The sequence below is a fragment of the Scyliorhinus canicula genome, chromosome 18 (genome assembly GCF_902713615.1).
Source record: "Scyliorhinus canicula chromosome 18, sScyCan1.1, whole genome shotgun sequence".
Taxonomy (NCBI): domain Eukaryota; kingdom Metazoa; phylum Chordata; class Chondrichthyes; order Carcharhiniformes; family Scyliorhinidae; genus Scyliorhinus; species Scyliorhinus canicula.
The window spans coordinates 73,017,938-73,038,344 of NC_052163.1; the positions used below are offsets into that span (position 1 = coordinate 73,017,938).

Sequence of the window (20,407 nt, forward strand, 5' to 3'; positions counted from 1 at the left end):
GCACTGAGGTCCCAGGTTCGATCCCGGCTCTGGGTCACTATCCCTGTGGAGTTTGCACATTCTCCCCGTGTTTGCATGGGTGTCGCCTCCACAACCCAAAAATGTGCAGGGTAGATGGATTGGCCACGCTAAATTGCCCCTTAATTGGAAAAAATTATTGGGTAATCTAAATTTTAAATAATAAGAGGCAGTGGAAATTATAATAATGAATAAAAAAATTATTTGCGTCTATTGCACGATACACATTCTGGAAATAATGGGAAAGCAAGGATCTAGGGAAAATAAGGAAATTGGAGCAGCACGGTGACACAGTGGTTAGCACAGCGGCCTCACAGCGCCAGGGGCCTGGATTAGATTCCAACCTTGAGTGACTGTCTGTGTGGAGTTTGCACTTTCTCCCAATGTCTCCGATGGTTTCCACTGGGTGCTCTGGTTTCCTCCAAAGACGTGCAGGTTAGGTGAATTGGTCATGCTAAATTGCCCCTTAAGTGTTCAAAAAGGTTAGGTGGTTTACAGGGATAGGGCGGGGGAGCTGGCCTAGGTGGGGTGCTCTTTCAGAGAGGGTCAGTGCAGACTCAACGGGCCGAACGGCCACATTCTGCACTGTAGTGATTCGATGATTCTAAGAAATCAGGACACGTAAACACAGAATTGCTGTAAACGGTAATAGTGCTAATGGAAACAAATCTGGCCTTGATGACCTGCCAAGGGATTCAAAGAGTGTGCTGCAGAGATCATGGATGCATTTGTTTTAATCTTCCAGATTTCTTTAGATTCTGTTCCCCAAAGACTGGAAATCAGTAAACATAACCCCACCAATTAAGCAAGAGAGAGAAAAAAAACTGGGTAGGTCAGTGAGCCAAACATCAGTCCGGGGCAAAATGCTAGAATCTATTCTGAGGGGCATGTTTAGAGGACACTTGAGAGAATCATAATGTGATGAAGCAGAGTTGACATGGGAAAGGATCAAAGGAAAGTTGTAACTGACAAATTTGTTAGGATTCTTAAAAATGTTACAATTAAGGTGGATAGAGGCTCACAATGGATGTGGAGTTTTTGCCATATTCACATGCACGCACACTCACACACTCACTCGCACACAAACAGTGCGGATGGGTCCAGCAAATGCACTTTATTACAGATACCAATTTATTGATGAGATGTTGTTTTAAATAATGGCACACAAGCAAAAATTTGCTTCACTGCAAAGAATGAACTGATAATTGTTGAGAACAATCCACAAACATTTTCATTCATAATTTTCATCACGGAATCCAGCCTACTTTTCCAGTGCATTTACTCATACATTCATTTCAACAAAAGAAAGGCAACTGAGATCCAATGATATAAGGGTGAGGAAAGTCAGCCACCGCCAAACAGTAGCCTACCATCTAACTCATGGCTACAAGAGTCCTCTTGTTAAGGCCGTAAATAAAGGAAGGCTGCGGATTAGGCCTGAACTCAAACCCCCAGCCAGGTAATCTATACAATCGTATATACAAATACTCAAGAGTCAAATCAGTCCAGAGTGCAAGAGAGAACTTCATTTCTAGTCACCAGGCAGTGCTTTTCAGAATATTACTATAGATAATCCACAATTAGAAAACTTCAGTCATTCATCCAGATTGTTGTTGAATATCCCAGCCTCCCAACGCTGTGCCATTGTACTCATACGTCGAGTTACTCTGGTAGATTCCATCACCTAGAGCCAAAAAAACAAACATCAGAAAGGCAGAATTGGAAATGATTACTCCCCTATCACCTAATATTAAACTTACAACCTTCAGCAACATCACACGCCCATCAAACCTTGACCAAACAAACTCTCCAGATGCACAGATATTCTCTCTGTGAAAGGGTGGTCAGTTTTACAGGGTCTTGGGTTTTTAGATTCTGTTTGTGCGCTGGTGCAGAATTGGACGAGGTAGCGTATTGTGCATGTATACGCGCGTGTGTGTGTGTGTGTGTGTGTGTGTGGGAGAATGTGAGAGAGAGAGAAATAGAGAGAGTGTGCGAGTGAGAGAATTTGGGGAATTGGATGCGGTACAGGTGTGAGGGGGTGGGGTGGGAAGTTGGATGGGGTACATAGAACAATACAGCGCAGTACAGGCCCTTCGGCCCACGATGTTGCACCTACATGGGAAGTCAAAACTAAAGGCCATCTAACCTACACTATGCCCTTATCATCCATATGCTTATCCAATAAACTTTTAAATGCCCTCAATGTTGGCGAGTTCACTACTGTTGCAGGTAGGGCATTCCACGGCCTCACCACTCTTTGCGTAAAAAACCTACCTCTGACCTCTGTCATATATCTATTACCCCTCAATTTAAGGCTATGTCCCCTCGTGCTAGCCACCTCCATCCGCGGGAGAAGGCTCTCACTGTCCACCCTATCTAACCCTCTGATCATTTTGTATGCCTCTATTAAGTCACCTCTTAACCTTCTTCTCTCTAACGAAAACAACCTCAAGTCAATCAGCCTTTCCTCATAAGATTTTCCCTCCATACCAGGCAACATCCTGGTAAATCTCCTCTGCACCCGTTCCAAAGCTTCCACGTCCTTCCTATAATGAGGCGACCAGAACTGTATGCAATACTCCAAATGCGGCCGTACCAGAGTTTTGTACAGCTGCAACATGACCTCATGGCTCCAGAACTCAATCCCTCTACCAATAAAGGCCAACACACCATAGGCCTTCTTCACAACCCTATCAACCTGGGTGGCAACTTTCAGGGATCTATGTACATGGACACCGAGATCCCTCTGCTCATCCACACTACCAAGAATTTTACCATTAGCCAAATATTCTGCATTCCTATTATTCTTTCCAAAGTGAATCACCTCACACTTCTCTACATTAAACTCCATTTGCCACCTCTCAGCCCAGCTCTGCAGCTTATCTATGTCCCTCTGTAACCTGCAACATCCTTCCACACTGTCTACAACTCCACCGACTTTAGTGTCGTCTGCAAATTTACTCACCCAACCTTCTGTGCCCTCCTCTAGGTCATTTATAAAAATGACAAACAGCAACGACCCCAGAACAGATCCTTGTGGTACGCCACTCATAAATGAACTCCATTCTGAACATCTGCCATCAACCACCACACTCTGTCTTCTTTCAACTAGCCAATTTCTGATCCACATCTCTAAATCACCCTCAATCCCCAGCCTCCGTATTTTCTGCAATAGCCGACCGTGGGGAACCTTATCAAACGCTTTACTGAAATCCATATACACCACATCAACTGCTCTACCCTCGTCTACCTGTTCAGTCACCTTCTCAAAGAACTCGATAAGGTTTGTGAGGCATGACCTACCCTTCACAAAACCATGCTGACTATCCCTAATCATATTATTCCTGTCTAAATGATTATAAATCGTATCTCTTATAACCCTCTCCAAGACTTTACCCACAACAGACGTGAGGCTCACCGGTCTATAGTTACCGGGGTTATCTCTACTCCCCTTCTTGAACAAAGGGACCACATTTGCTATCCTCCAGTCCTCTGGCACTATTCCTGTAGCCAATGATGACATAAAAATCAAAGCCAAAGGCTCAGCAATCTCTTCCCTGGCTTCCCAGAGAATCCTAGGATAAATCCCATCAGGCCCCGGGGACTTATCTATTTTCACCTTGTCCAGAATTGCCAACACTTCTTCCCTACGCACCTCAATGCCATCTATTCTAATAGCCTGGGTCTCAGCATTCTCCTCCACAACATTATCTTTTTCCTGAGTGAATACTGACGAAAAGTATTCATTTAGTATCTCGCTTATCTCCTCAGCCTCCACACACAACTTCCCACCACTGTCCTTGACTGGCCCTAGTCATTCTTTTTGGGTTTTTCTTGATCCTACCTGCCAAAGACTTCTCATGTCCCCTCCTTGCTCGTCTTAGCTCTCTCTTTAGATCCTTCCTCGCTTCCTTGTAACTATCAAGCGCCCCAACTGAAACTTCACGCCTCATCTTCAGATAGGCCTCCTTCTTCCTCTTAACAAGAGATTCCACTTCTTTGGTAAACCACGGTTCCCTCGCTCTACCTCTTCCTCCCTCCCTGCCAGCGTGTGTGTGGAAGGGGTGGGGAGTTGGCTGGGGAACAGAGTGTGTGTGGAGGGGGTGGGAAGTTGGATGGGGTACAGCGTGTGTGTGGAGGGGGTGGGGAGTTGGCTGGGGTACAGAGTGTGCGTGGAGGGGGTGGGGAGTTGGCTGGGGTACAGAGTGTGCGTGGAGGGGGTGGGGAGTTGGCTGGGGTACAGAGTGTGTGTGGAGGGGGTGGGGAGTTGGATGGGGTACAGCGTGTGTGTGGAGGGGGTGGGGAGTTGGCTGGGGTACAGAGAGTGTGTGTGGGTGAGAGAGTGTGTGAGTGTGTGAGAGAGAGAGTGAGTGTGTTTCACCACAGCAGTAGGCAGTTCACGTCGATAAATTTCCGAATGGGCTGATTCCCTCCCAACTTTGGAGCAGGAGACAGTTGGACCTGCCGAACAGGAAGCAGATCATAGATAGGCAGGTGAGTGCCACGTTGGGCTGGTTCGAAGCTGGGCCTTGGCTCTCTCGGGCTTTGTCCCAGTTGTATTTGAAGTGGTCCAGATCTCTGACCTCACCTTTACACACTTTCAGCTCCCAACCCAATCCTACGCCACTTCCATCCATGGTCCCTCTGTGCCTACTCACCCCTCCTCCCCCACCCCCAGGATATACTATGTGCCGAACCAATGAGCCAGATAATAACAATCACAAATATTGAAATGCTGAGGGAAGAAAAACGCCCCATTAGAAACCTACTTAAAAAAATAAACACTGCCACTTCTACGACCCTGTGAAAGTGTCAATCAGACAGGGTCATTATAGTAAGAGAATCCTTACCCATTTCACACCTCTTAATCTTGTCCAAATAAATATATAGACATTAACAAAAGAGATCACATAAATGTATTATAACCTCATAAAGATGTCAATTGAGCAAAGTAAATGTTCCATTTCAGTTTGCCCAAACAGACCCCGGCTGTGCTGGTGCATTGGACTGGACCTCATCCAAGCATTCATAATGAATACAATTGGGAACTGTATCACCAGAAACAGATGGCCAGACACCCGCTTCTCAATCTGTGCTCATTATATTTCAAACAGAGGGCCTCTAGTTGGACAAGTGCAGCAGGTGCAGGAAGTGCACCGCCCCCTGGAAGTTCCCCTCAAAGTCACGCAATATCCTGGACCTGGAACCATATCACCATTCCTCCACTGTCACTGGGCAAACACTTGGAAATACCTCTCTGCCACAACCGTGAGTATACCTAAACCAAATGGTTCAAGGCAGCTTGCCAAGGGCAATTAAGGATGGATAACAAATGCTGGCCTAGCCATCACTCGTGAAGGAATTAAAACCTGAGAACAATCGTCATTGCAAGTGATTTAGTAAAAGCAGCAACATTAGTGAAACGACACTCGCTACTTAAAGATCATAGGCTGAATTCTCCGCCGTCGGGATTCTCCGTTTTGCCGGCAGCCCGGGGGTTTCCCGACGGCGTGGGGCTGCCCCACAACGGGAAACCTCCATTGACCAGCCGGCCAAATGGAGAATTCTGACTGCGTGCCGCACCAGAAATCTAGTACGGCGAGACAGTCCGTCAGTCCGCTCCTCAAAGTCATTACAAAGCAGCAGCCAAGCAGTTAGTAACATAGAATGGTAAATGGAGCTAAGTTTACGGTGTGCCATGGGTGACAAGATAGCAAGGCTGGCAGTAACAAAAGGAAACTACCTCAATGTTGATGTCATCAGAAGCCTCGATACCAGCATACTGAAGTTGAAAACAAAACTTGCATCAGGAATTTGAAGAGATGTCATTATAACAAAACAAACACCTGTTGCCTGACTTCACTTTCACAATTCTCATTCCTGACTGATTTAACTGAGAATTGTCGATCAGGCCTGTCGATATTCTGTAGCCTCATTGAGATCATCGTATAGTTGGCAGCCTCTGCTGCTCTGTAGGCGCCATTCAATCGGGCCTGTTGGGCTTTACACTTCAAAAAGATCAGCACTAAGCCATAATGAAGACCCATTTTACTTTTGAGAGATACAAATTTGAAAAAGAAAGGATGGAGAAGGGTCTCCCCCCATTCTTCCTTTTCTAAAGACAAAACTCAGAAGGCTGAAGATATCAACAGCCCAACGATTCCTATCTGAGGAGCGATTCTTCACAAATGAGGCTGGCAGGTTATTGATATGAAACATTTTAAATCAAGCCCAATATTCACCTATATTCCAAAATTCGGAGCAGGATAATTGATCAGTGTGATCTGGTCAATGAAAATAAAGGAATGTCAGACATAGTGAATAATTAAGTTACAGCAGGCAGCACGGTGGCACAGTGGTTAGCATTGCTGCCTCACGGCGCTGAGGTCCCAGATTCGATCCGGCTCTGGGTCACTGTCCGTGTGGAGTTTGCACATTCTCCCCGTGTTTGCATGGGTGTCGCCTCCACAACCCAAAGATGTGCAGGGTAGATGGATTGGCCACGCTAAATTGCCCCTTAATTGGAAAAGATGAATTTACTCTAAATTTATAAAAAAACAATTAGGTTACATCAGTATTTACATCATGAGCCAGAATGGAAATTGCAGAGGCCGTAATCTTCCAGTCTTCTTTAGATTCAGGAGAGATGCCAGAGAGATGGAGAATTTCAAATGTTACACCCTTGTTCAAAAAGATTGTAAAGATATCCCTAGCAATTACAAGTCAGTTTAACATCAGAAGTGGGCAAGGTACGAGAAACAATTATTCGGGATAGAGTTAGTAGTTACATAGAAAAACATGGGTTGATTAGGAAGAGCCAGCATGGATTTCTAAAGGAGAAATCATGTTTAACTAACTTGCTGGAGTTTTTTGAGGAGGTAGCAAAAAGGGTCGATGAGGGTAATGCTGTTGATGTGGTGTACTTGGACTTTCTAAAGACATTCGACCCGGTGCCACACAACAATCTTGTGAGAAAAGTTATAGTTCATGGAATAAAAGAGACCATAACAACGTGGATACAATGGATACAATATTGGCTGAATAATAGGATTCAGAGAGTAATGGTCAATGCATTTTTGGGGGGAGGAAGGCTTGTAGGTGGTATTCCCCTGGGGTCAGTATTGGAACCTTTGCTTTTCCTGATATATATTAATGATCTTGATCTTGGCGTGCAGGAGGAAATTTCAAAGTTTGCAGATGATCCAAAACTTGTAAACTGTAAAGAGGACAATGTGGAACTTCAAAAGGACAAAGACAAGTTGGTAGAGTGAGCAGATAGGTGGTAGATCCGCCAGGGGGGATACAGGATAGAGTAGTTTCCAGTAACTGGGTGGGAGAGTTGAAGGTATCTGATATTTACCAGGAGCTTTTGGAGGTGGAGGAAACTCTGGTTAAGGAGCTTAAGGGCAAGTGGGAGGACGAGCTAGGAAGGGAGATAGAGGCGGGGCCTTGGGTGGATGCCCCAAGCAGGATTAATACCTCCTCATCATGCGCCAGGCTTAGCCTGATACAATTTAAGGTAGTCCACCGGGCACACATGACAGAGGCTGGGATGAGTAAGTTCTTCGGGGTTGAGGATAGTGTGCGAGGTGCGCGGGAAGCCCAGCAAATGACGTCCACATGTTTTGGGCATTCCCGAAGTTCAGAGGGTTTTGGCAGGATTTTGCTAAGGCAATGTCCACGGTACTAAAAAGAGGGATAAGAGATTTGATTGAGATGTTCAAAATCATGAGGGGGCTGGACAGAGTCGATGGGGAAAAACAGTCCCCGCTTGTAAAAGGGTCGAGAACGAGAGGGCACAGATTTAAAGCGGTTGGGAAAAGATGCAAATATGATGTGATAAAAACGTTTTCACATAATGATTGACTCGGGCCTGGAATTCATTGACTGGAAGTGTGGTGGAGGCAGGTTTAATCGAGGCATTCAAGACGGCATTCAATGATCATTTGAATAGCAACAATGTGTAGTGATACGGGGAAAAGGTAGGGGAATGGCACTGTCATAATGCTCATTTGGTACAGACACGATGGGCCAAATGGACTCCTTCTGCACCGTAACAATTCTGTGATCTCAATGGGACGCATATTGAATCAGGTTCGGAGACTCACTAAAATCACTGTAAACAAAAGAACAGAAATGAAGAAATGAATGTCCCTAAAGATGACAAATCGCCAGAACCAGGTACTTTCCATACCAGTGTTTTACAGGATGTCAGTGAGAATATTGCAGCTCCCTAACTATAATCTTCCAAAGTTCCCTTCTTTCAGGAACTGTTCCTTTAGATCGGAAATTTGAGCATCTGACTCTGCTATTTAAGAAAGGTGAGAGAGGGAAAGCAGGGAATGAATAACCAGTCAGTGTAACATTTGTGATGGAAAATGACTAGAGTCTAGAATTAGGGATCAAGTGACTAAAACATTCAGCTGACTGCAAATATCACGCTCAGGGGAATGTCTATAGATGTTAACAACTTCAAGAATGCATTTGATTAAGTCCCTCATAAGAGACTGACAGTCTGGGCAGCACGGTAGCATTGTGGATAGCACAATCGCTTTACAGCTCCAGGGTCCCAGGTTCAATTCCGGCTTGGGTCACTGTCTGTGCGGAGTCTGCACATCCTCCCCATGTGTGCGTGGGTTTCCTCCGGGTGCTCTGGTTTCCTCCCACAGTCCAAAGATGTGCAGGTTAGGTGGATTGGCCATGATAAATTGCCCTTAGTGTCCAAAATTGCCCTTAGTGTTGGCTGGGGTTACTGAGTTATGGGGATAGGTATAATCGAGGCATTCAAGAGCTGGTGCAGACTCGATGGGCCGACTGGCCTCCTTCTGCACTGTAAAAATCTATGTAATGGAATTGAAGGTAAGTGTCCCTGGTGAGGAGACTGGATACACAGCAAGAGACAGACAGTAAGGACATTAGACAAGTACCCTAACTGACTGGATTTGACTAATAATAGCGTCCCTCAAGCATCTGTGTTAAGGTCTCAATTGTTCAATGTATTTATTAACCCAGGGATAGAAAGTTAGAGATCAATAACACAAAGATATGTTGTAATGATCAAATTATAATGACAGATCAAGAGAATAGGCACATATTGTCAGGTGGATGTACCTTTAAGAAATGGGTGTTTATCAAATAGCTGCAGTGATGTCAGTGGGTGGAGCTGGGCTGTCTTTCACTTCTGTTTTGAGCTGTAAAGCTGCTTTGTGGCTCTGTTTTTGGTTTCAGAGTTGGAGAGCTGTATTCAAAGCAAGCAGATGTGTAACGATCTCTCTCTCTACAAGCTAAAGAATGTCTCCATATCACTTGATGGTTTCAAAGTAATACCTGTTTTTGTAGAGAATTTAAACCTGCTGTCTTTGTTTAAAAAGGGCTTAACTTATGGATGTTGCTAGGAAAGGTATTAAGAGTTATCTATAGAGTATTGTATCTGTGGGGTTACAGGTGTTGGTGGTTGATCAGATCTTTATTGTGTGTTTATAAAATGTTAACTGGGTTCATAGAATAAACATTGTTTTGTTTTTAAAATACTTAAGGTCTCTGTTGCGTAACACCTGGAGAGTGGACCCTTGCGCTCCCCATTACAAAAATCTATTAAAAGTTGTGGGTCAGATGAACTCCATGATACACTTTGGAATTTTCCAAACCCTGGCCCATTAGAATTTCAATGTGACGTAATCTACTTTGGACCTAACAAGGTACTTTCAAAAAGGGTGAAAACTAGTAAATGTGGAGATCCAATGGGATTTCAAGGTCCATGTATATAGTTCATGAAAATGTCATGAATAGCTAAATTAAATAATCAAAATGGTTAGACTACAGCTGGGAAAGATAGACTGGTCTTGGAGAGAGTGAAGTGCAGATTTACTAGAACGTTACCTGTACTCCAGGGCTAAATTACGAGGAGGGATACACAAACTAGGTTGCATTCCTTGGTATTTAGAAGATTAAGGGGTGGTATGATGCATGTTTTCAAGATAGGAAGGAAAACATTTTGGGTAGATGGAGAGAAACGATTTCTGATGGATGGGAGTCTATGAGATCATAGTCTAAAAAGCAGAGCCAGACTTTTCATGAAGTGAATTCAGAAGCACTTCTTCACACAAAGAGGGGCGGAAGTTTGCAACTCTCTTCTGCAAAAGGCAAATGTTGCAAGGTCAATCAGTAATTTGACAAATTAGATTGATAGATTTTTGTCAAAGATATTAAGGGATATGGAGTAAAAGCAGGTATATGAGTTAGATCATAGAGCAACCATTGTCTCGTTGAAAGGTTGAACAGAATCAAAGGACTGGATGGCCTCCTCCAGTTTTTAAAGTTGAAAAACTTCAGACTTTGAGTGATGCAGAAAAGAGTGATGGCATTAAATACCTTTTCACCATCACCAGTTACTTCTAGTTTAAAGGAACTGAGGTGCTTGAGACCAGAACTCCAATGACAGTTTGCTTTACTATATGACTGAACATTTATTGATGCTAGAAAGTATGTTTCCAGCTGTTCCGTCAAATGTAGATCATAAACTCACAACCCATAGGTGGATTGGCCACACTAAATCAAATCCAATAAACAAATTCAATCCCTTCATTGGAATTTTTTTTTTAAATGTAGATTATGAAGCCCTTTTCAGCTTGGAATATCTGCATGTATTTCTTCTTAAACTTTCAACTTACAGAAGAGTCGTCCTTTCTCTCCCATGGTTTCCCTTTGTGCTTTTCCTGGTTCTGAACCATTTCTGGGAGGCCTTTGGCTTGGTCACCATCTGAAGCCCGAGTTCTTGAAGCCTGTCCAGGAAACTTCAGACTGAAGGTGGAATTTGGGCTTTCTGGTGTGGAGGCTCTGGCTGCAGAGGGGTTAAAATATCTCCTTCAGTAAAAATACCCCCCATGGAAATACCCACATATAAAATACACACCCAACATGGGTTCACAGTCAATACACAAACACACTTCCCAAAACAGGTACACATCAATACACAAATCCCAACACAGGTACACACCCAATACACAAACACACACCCAACACAGGTTCACACCAATACACAAAACACACACACCCAACACAGATTCATCATCAATATACAAACATACACACCCAACACAGGTTCACATCAATAAACACACAAACCCAACACAGGTTCATCATCAATACACAAACATACACACCCAACACAGGTTCACATCAATACACAAAACACACAGCGAGGAAGGGATAGAGGCGGGCTGGCGCTGCCCAACCTTCTGGGGTACTATTGGGCGGCCAATGTGGCAATGGTGCGTAAACGGGTGATTGAGGGGGGAGGGGCGGCGTGGAAAAGAATGGAGATGGCGTCATGTAGAGGTACGAGCCTGGGTGCCATGGTAACGGCGCCGTTGCCGCTCTCCCCCAAGAGGTTTACCACGAGCCCGGTGGTGGCGGCGACCCTAAGAATCTGGGGACAGTGGAGACGGCATCGGGGGGAAACGGGGGGCTCGATGGAGGCTCCATTGGGTGGCAACCATCGGTTCATCCCGGGGAACACGGATGGGGGATTCAGGGGGTGGCAAAGGGCGGGCATCAGCAAATTGAGGGACCTGTTTATTGGCGGGAGGTTTGCGGGCCTGAGGGAACTGGAAGATAAATTTGGCCTACCCCAAGGGAACGTGTTCAGATACCTGCAGGTAAAGGCGTTTGCTAGGCGACAGGTAGAGGGATTCCCTTTGCTGCCCTCGCAGGGTACGATGGACAGAGTGCTTTCGGGGGTGTGGGTAGGAGAGGGGGAGGTGTCTGACATCTATATGGTAATGCAGGAGGTGGAGGAGTCATCAGTGGAGGAGCTGAAGGCTAAATAGGAGGAGGAACTCGGGGAGCAGATAGAGGACGGGACTTGGGCGGAGGCCTTGGAGAGAGTCAACTCTTCCTCCTCATGTGCGAGGCTTAGTCTCATCCAATTTAATGTGCTGCACCGGGCCCACATGTCCTGGACTAGGATGAGTAGGTTCTTTAGGGGTGAGGACAGGTGCACCAGATGTTCGGGGAGTCCAGCGAACCACGCCCATATGTTCTGGGCATGCCCAGCACTGGAAGAATTCTGGAAGGGGGTGGCGGGGACGGTGTCGAGGGTGTTTGGATCCAGGGTCAAACCAGGGTGGGGACTCGTGATTTTTGGAGTTGCGGTAGAGCCGGGAGTGCAGGAGGCGAAAGAGGCCTGTGTCCTGGCCTTTGCGTCCCTAGTAGCCCGTCGAAGGATTCTGTTACAATGGAAGGATGCAAGGCCCCCAAGCGTGGAGACCTGGATCAGTGACATACAAGGGTTCTATAAACGATGGCAGCCTTTTCTGGACTTCCTGGCTCAGAGATAGGTAACTGGGTCAATAGCAGCAGCAACCCGGGGGTGGGGGGGGGGGGGGGGGGGGGGGGGGGGTGTGCATTATTGTAGTGTTTATTCTGTAACTTTATAGTGTGTTAATTTGCGTTGTTGTTAAAATGCTGGGTTGTTCATGGGGATGGGCCGAATGTATATGATTGTTAATATTATTGTTATTTTCGGTATTTTACTAAGGTGCGTCAATGTTGTATAAAATCAAAATTTTTTCAATAAAAATTATTTTTTTAAAAAATACACAAAACACACACACCCAACACAGGTACACACAAACAGACAAAACACACACACACCCAACACAGGTTCACACCAATACACAAAACACACACACACCCAACACAGGTTCACATCAATACAGAAACACACACACCCAACACAGGTACACACGAATACACAAAACACACCCAACACAGGTTCACACCAATACACAAAACACACACACACCCAACATGGGTACACATCAATATACAAACACACACACACCCAACACAGGTACAGATCAATGCACAAACACACACACCCAACACAGGTACACACAAATACACACACACATACCCAATACAGGTACACATCAATACACACAAAACACACCCAACACAGGTACACACTAATACACAAACACACATCCAACACAGGTACACACCATGACACAAAACACTCGCCGAACACAGGTACACATCAATGCACAAACACACACCCAACACAGGCACACACCAATACAGAAACGCACCGCACACCTCTTCCTCGTCACACTCGCACACACATACACCAACACACAGGGCAGGATTTTCAATTTCCACCAGGTCTGAATTGGGTGCGGGCACAATTTTAGAATTGTGCACCACGAGGTGGTCCCTAGAATCCAACACCCTGTGTCTGCAGCATGGTTTTAGGGTGGATGGGGAGGAATGGGAACCTGATCAATTCCAATTAACGGCTTATTAATTGGTTAACGGAACAGGGAATGGAGATTTCCTGTTCTTTCTGATGCACATTAGTGTCCAGTTGTTAGATTCACTGCAGGCAGATCTGGAAGTTTGTTTTAAATAGATGAAAAGTGCCAGTTCATGGGGCACACTGCACCGAGTCGCGTGCATTATCCTTATTGCAGCAGCATGATCTCAACATTGCTGCTCCTCTCAGGAACAGTCTGTTCCATTATCACGGCCGTCACCCATCATCACGGCCGTCTGCCAGCATCAGGCAGGGAGCTCCTGCCTCCTGGAGACACTCTGCTTCACTGACAGAAGTCAAGCTCAGCTCCTGCTCAATAAGGGCATTAGCATTTGAAAAATGAAAATCGCTTATTGTCACGAGTAGGCTTCAATGAAGTTACTGTGAAAAGCCCCTAGTCGCCACATTCCGGCGCCTGTCCGGGGAGGCTGGTACAGGAATTGAACCGTGCTGCTGGCCTGCTTTAAAAGCCAGCGATTTAGCCCAGTGTGCTAAACCAGCCCCATTTGGAAATAGCTTCCCAAGAGTGGCAAATTTGAGGTGCGCACACAGGAACATTAATTTACCAGGAATCAGATTTGAAACCCCAATTTGAAAATCCGGCACACAATCTCTCACAAAGGGATACATAACAATCGTCAACAAACACAACAGCTCAGAGTTAAAGGAATACTTTATTATTAATCCAATTTTGACCTGAGCTATGATTGGGAGATTGAAGGTGAGGGCGAGGAGGTGGGAATTGAGGGCTTTTGATGGTGGTGAGGATGGTAATTGGGTCCCAGTGATGGTATCGTGGGGAAAGGTTGTTTGGGGTGGGATGCAGCTGCTTGTTGAACCTTCTCAGGCCTGGGACAAAGAGGTAAGTGTAAACACAGTCTCCTCCAGTCCAGCAAGCCGTCAACTAGATTAAATTGTCTGGGATAAAACGGGAAACAGATTTTAAAAATTTAACCTGGCATTCAACCCAAACCCACCCATTCCGTTTACTCATTTTCAATGCGTGTGTTTATCGTCACCCAGGCTCACGCATGCTTTCCCCAATTTCAGATTGTAACCACTGCTCCCATTTTCTCAGTTCTGCAAATGATTCTGCTGTTTGTATTTTCAGTACCGAGAGTTAGCTTCTGTTTGTTTTAGTGTCCCAGGACCATCACCTGTGCACCATGAGCATTTTAATCTCTTCACCAATCACCCTATCGCAGAACTTTCCCGTTGCCCTCCACCCCAGCACCATCCGGGATGTGGGAGGGAGAGTGGCAATGAGTGCGGGAGGGCAGGGGGGGACAGGGAGGGCAGGGGGGGACAGGGGGGGACAGGGAGGGCAGGGGGGGACAGGGAGGGCAGGGGGGGACAGGGAGGGTGGAGCCTCACTGCCGGGGAACTGACTGCTTGACTGACTGACTGCCAGGGGGGCCGACTGACTAACTGCCGGGTGGGCTGGGGGGGGGGGGGCTGACTGCCTGCCAGATGGCTGGTGGGAGGGACTGACTGCCTGCCTGCAAGGGGGGGAGGGGGCTGGCTGACTGTCAGGGAGGGCGGACGACGGGGGCGGGGGCTGACTGACTGTTCGGGAGGCGGGGGGGGGGGGGGGTGACTGACTGTTAGGGAGGTGGGGGGTGACTGACTGTTAGGGAGGCCGGGTGGGTGGGGGGGGAAACGACTGGCTGACTGTTAGGGAGGCGGCGGGGAGGGGGGGGGGGGGGGGGGATGACTGACTGTTAGGGAGGCCGGGGGGGGGGGGGGGGGGGCTGGCTGACTGTTAGGGAGGCGGGAGGTGGGAGGGGACTGACCGACTGACTGTTAGGGGAGGGGGGGGGGGGGACTGACTGTTAGGGAGGGGGGGGGGCTGACTGTTAGGGAAGCGGGAGGGGACTGACTGACTGTTAGGGAGGCCGGGGGAGGGGGGGGGGGGGGGGAGGGGACTGACTGACTGTTAGGGAGGCCCGGGGGGGGGGGGGAACTGACTGACTGACTGCCTGCCAGGGGATGAGGGACTGCGAAGGGGGCAATTTCTTAAGTTTTAGGAGCAGAATTTGGCCCATCAAATCTGCTCCACGATTCGATCATGGTACATCGATCCTCGCCGTAATTCCTCCGTCCTGCCCATTCTCCCTAACCCCTCAACCCATTACCAATTAAAAATCTGTCAGTTTCAGCACAGTAACGGCATGAACTCTGGCAGTTTCAGCATCATTAGCCTTGGAGGTTCCAGCCCTATACACTCACTTGAAGAATGGATCGGTTTCCGAGCCCGGAGTTCTTCTTCCCGACGTTGTTCTTCCTCAATTTCCCGCTCAATCAGCGAGGTGGTCTGGCACTTCAATGGCCGCAGTGTGAAGGGTCCTTCATCGTGGGCTGGCTGGCCTTCTGCCCGTCTTGTCGCCGTGCTCCGCGTGACAGGGTCTGGCTTTGAACTACTTTTACTAAACAGCTGATAGTCTGGGCTTTCCCGCAAGATTACCTTACATTCTGCTGCATTCATTTGGATTGTGTTTCTTTGTTCTGGAATGTTGCCCACCTCAAGAGGTCCCTGTGGAGCAGAACTGGCTACCTTTGGATGCCTGCTCTGCTGTGGTACAACTGGCACATCATCTACCTGCTGTTCAAAAACCTTTTTGCGTTTTTCCACTTCCTCTGGAATCCCTTTGTCATACAGACCCTTAACTTTACCTTCTTGTCTCAACTTCTCTTCCCTCTTCGAATCCATTTCAATTTCCCTCTGAACAAAAAAGACCATTCGGTTTTTGTCTTTTGATTTTGAGAAAGAAGATGTTGGAGGGAGTTGAGATAATAGCGGCTTGGTCTTAATTTGCACCATTTCCTCCGAACATCCCAACTTCCTAATTCCTCGCTCCTTTCGAAGGCACTCTTCCCTTTCCATTGCCAATCGGATTTCCTTCTCAATGGGAGTTTCAAACATAGTTTTCTGGTCAGAGGATTCAAGAGTGTCGCCGTTATCAGTCCCAACATTCAGCATCTCACTTGATGCTCCACCATCACTTGTATACCCGTAATTGTAGTCATTGCACATCTCCCCCAACCCAGAATCAAGGTCGTCGATTGAGGAGTACACAGCAAGATTCCGCCGGGTCTCAACAAACATTTCACCATCACCATTTTCCACAGTCGGAACCTTTTCAGCAATGAAGATGTTCTCACTTTTAGTGGAATGCTCCTCTGCATTCCCCTTCTCGTCATCGGGTATGCAATGAACTGTAACAGCCTTTAGAGCGACCACTGGATGTGTGTCCAAAACACTGCTGCCCTTGTGGGGAAGAGACTTGCTTGATTCAGACAGTCTGGGAGATTGGTTCAAGACCTTGTAGGGTTGGGCAGAGAGCCTTGGACTCCTAGGGGCTTCCTGCTGTGACTTTTCCATCTCCAGGAACTGTTGCCGAGCAACACTGAAGTTTATTTGTTCAGTGCTGATGCCTTCAGGGTGAGCGACGGAGAATTCGTTAGGGAAAGGGAATGAATTGGCTTCTATCCCAGACATCTGAGTTTCAGCTTCTTTCGGTGTGGAATCTACAAGCGATAGTTTCTTCTCTGTGTCGACTTGCTCTGCTGACCCCCCGCACTCAGCAATGGTGGCAATCTTCTTCATTGCTTGATTTCTAATTATCTGGCTCCTCTCCTTTGCAAGCATTTCCTCATCGGTTGTTCCTTTAATGGTTACTGTCTGGTTACCTTCCTCCTCATCAGAAAAGAGTCTTGTTGGCTTTTTCTCAGCGTGGTAGGTTCGAAGGTCAAAGTTCGCTTCTCTCTTTATGGTGGTTAATGTTGCGGAGGGGGGCCGCCCTTCCTCCTGTTCCGCCTCGGAGAAAATCGTAGCTCTGGAACCACCATTTACTGAAATATCCGGATCGCCAGTGTCCGAGTACGGAATGACAGAAACCTTCTTTGCATGAATTATAACATCGTTGCTACAATTAATCTCAGGTTTAGGAGTGATGGACGTAAAAGATTCTGAATCTATCAGTGTGATTGGATTGTGAGAGAGTCTTCCATTTTCCAGATTTGGAGGTGAACATTCAAGAATGACAAAAGGCCCATTCTTGTTGGTGCAGTCGTTTCTCTCAGTTCCCTCCATTTCTCCCAGTGAACCCGCAGTATCAGTATGTATATGGGGGTCCTCGGGGGAAGCAGATTTCTTCTCCTCTCCCTCCTTCAGCACACATTCATTCTCTTTCTGTTCATCTAGCCAATTGCTGAATCCTGGGGGGATCTCCTTCGTATCTTTGGAAGGAACTGGGTCTTGCTCCGAATCCTTGCTCTGCACAAATTTACTTTCTGGATCTTCTACTGGCTGAATATCAGAGTTTAGCAGTCTCCCATGCACTTGATCCTTGGAGACTGTGGCACTTGGCTGAGACTCCACCGTGTTCACCACAGACGCCTCTACTGGAATCCCCAAAGTCGGTGGCTTCTGCTAAAGACAAAAACAATATTTCACACTGAGGTGCCACATAGTGACTGAGAGAGAGCCTTATTCATAGCACTGAATCAGGAAGGAGTGTTCATCATCACAGTACATACGAACAGTGAAACTGTAGCATACAATCTGTACTAGTTACAATTAAACATGTATTAGGTAGCTGCTCTCAAGTGTAGAACACAATTTCCATGGTGATACCATCTAATGTTAGGAGTTAAACTACCAAGAGTACACGTGACTGGAAGAACGTCAGCTCTCCAGAATGGAGTACACTAACAGTGTATAGGACTGGTCAGGAACAGGAGGAGGGGAAATATTCTCCCTCAGCTCTGTAACAGCGGGAAAGCTCCGGAGTTGCAGCAAAGCTCTGCATTAGATCATGACTCAGTGCTGAGAGACAGGTTAACAGGTATCTTGCAATTTCCAGAGAGAAATATATTTGTGCCCGCATGCGTGTACCCGTGTGCGTGTACCCATGTGTGTGCATGCACCCATGTGTGTATACCCATGTGTGTGTACATGCGCGTATACCCATGTGCGTGTACGCGTATACCCCTGTGCGTGTGTGCGTATACCCATCCGTGCGTGTGCGTATACCCATCCATGCGTGCGTATACCCATGCGTACGTATACCATGCGTGTATACCCATGCGTGTGTGTATACCCATGCATATGTGTGTATACCCATGTATGTGTGTGTATACCCATGTATGTGTGTGTATACCCATGTATGTGTGTGTATACCCATGTATGTGTGTGTATACCCATGTATGTGTGTGTATACCCATGTATGTGTGTGTATACCCATGTATGTGTGTGTGTGTTTCTGTATACTTGTGTACAGATACAAATGTGCATCTCCATGTACCTGATATGCAATGACAAGTCTTGCCAACACTCACAGCTAATGCTGACATTGGGCCCACATAGCAGTACTCACTGCCGCCCACTTTCTGGAACTTTCCTAACTGGAGCCCTTTTACATCATACATATGATCACTCGCCACTGAGCAGCAGCTCAAAGCATCAAAAAGCACACCATCTCAGTCTGCTGTTGCCTAAGCCAGCACCTCCTTGAGCCCAACACCGGGACAAAGAGGCTGTGGGGTAGATAACAAGCAGAGTGAGCTTGAGCTGGCACCAGAGCCAATGCGGACACGTGCCCAGCAGTGATTTCTGGGGTGCAATGGGCCATTGCAGCCCACATCAGGAATCTGCCCAACCTGTGGCTTTGACACGTTGGCCTGATGAAGACTCTTCTTACTGAATGGACTACTTGTCGAACAAAGCAAGTCGTTGTGCTGAATAGTTCTCAACATCCATCACTAATGGACATCGCAAAATGGACATTGTATGCACACAGGAAGATGATCTGATTCTCAGAAACTGAATATGGAAGCTGTGGATCATGTTCTAAGAAGCTTGTGTATTTCCATTTGAGTACTGGTGGTGGCAATAATTCAAATTGAAAGTGGCTATCCCTGTCTTATACACAGTTATTACAATATACTCAGCGGGGGAGAGGGTGCTTTGGTATACTTAAGGGGACAGTGCTGGTGTGGTGGTAATGTCACAAGACTATTAATTCAGAGGTTCTGGGGACCCTCTGGGGACATGGGTTCAAATTCCACCACACCATCTGGCAGAATTTAAGATCAATTAATTAATAATTCTGGGAAGTCCGTCTCCATGATGGTGACCACAAAATGGCCAGGTTGTCAGAAGCGTCCACTTGCTTTCTCTTTTTAGGAAAGGAGTTTGCCATCCTTACACAGTTTGGCCCCAGTGTCCTCTGAAAAGGCCTTGCAAGCCATTCAGATGGAGTGATTAGGGATGAGTCACTGTTGTAACCCTCACAAGACGCATGGGGACAACCCGATTAATCAGCCAGTAGCTGTGGCTATCAGCAGTCCATAACCACCAATAAAGAACTGTCTTGTTACCCAGAGCAACAGCAGCTAAATATCATTGCATATAGTCAGGAATGGAGAATTCTAGCTTTGAGGAAAGATTGGACTGGCTGGGATTGCTTTCTTAAAGGAGGAAATTAATTGAAGTGTATAAATGATGTCAGCCATAGATTGAATGGATAGGAAGGAATTTGTTTGTTAGCAGAGAGGTCGATAGAAGTAATTGGTAGAAAGATTAGATGAGAGTTAATGCAGACGTACATTAGAGAGCTCTCGACCAAGAGTGGCAAAGTGAGATTACGCTAGGTAGCTCTTTAATGGCAGGTTCAGACTCAAAATGGGTTGGATGACCTCCTTTTGCAACAGACAATTCAATTATTTGATGCATAGTGGTCATGTGGAAGCTGTATGGGAATGGTGCGAGGGTGATACAGCAAAGCACACAGCCAGAAATGGAGGACTGCAGAGATCACAGGCATTACAGAAATAGACAGGAGCAAGGTCATGGAGATTTGAAACAAGGCATTGCCTAGTCAGCAGACAATGTAGGTCAGTGGTTGTAAGGGTAATGGCTGACAGGATCTCTTGTGAATTCTGGATGAGTTGACGTTTACAAAGGATGCAAGCAGGTTGGCCAGGAGAGCACTGGAGTAGTCAACTCCACAGGTAGTGAAAGCATGAATGAGGGTTTCAATAGTAGATGAATGGAGACAGGTGTGATGT

General features: G+C 46.5%; 1 protein-coding gene across 6 annotated transcripts in view; it reads right to left on the reverse strand.

Annotated features, from left to right (window-relative positions):
- Positions 1 to 1,117: 1,117 nt before the first annotated feature.
- The window catches only part of LOC119953188 (A-kinase anchor protein 2-like), a 139,159-nt gene continuing 119,869 nt past the window's right edge, over positions 1,118 to 20,407 (reverse strand). For 3 of the 6 annotated variants that reach the window (XM_038777173.1, XM_038777175.1, XM_038777177.1), the window contains 4 exons: positions 15,566 to 17,765; positions 10,692 to 10,861; positions 5,765 to 5,803; positions 1,118 to 1,702 (listed from right to left, as the gene is read on the reverse strand). In XM_038777173.1, the coding sequence (XP_038633101.1) occupies positions 1,613 to 1,702; positions 5,765 to 5,803; positions 10,692 to 10,861; positions 15,566 to 17,765 (2,499 nt within the window). In that variant the 3' untranslated portion in view covers positions 1,118 to 1,612. Of the gene's footprint in view, positions 1,703 to 5,764; positions 5,804 to 10,691; positions 10,862 to 15,565; positions 17,769 to 20,407 lie in introns of all 6 variants that reach the window. The other 3 variants (XM_038777172.1, XM_038777174.1, XM_038777176.1) reach the window with 2 other exon arrangements.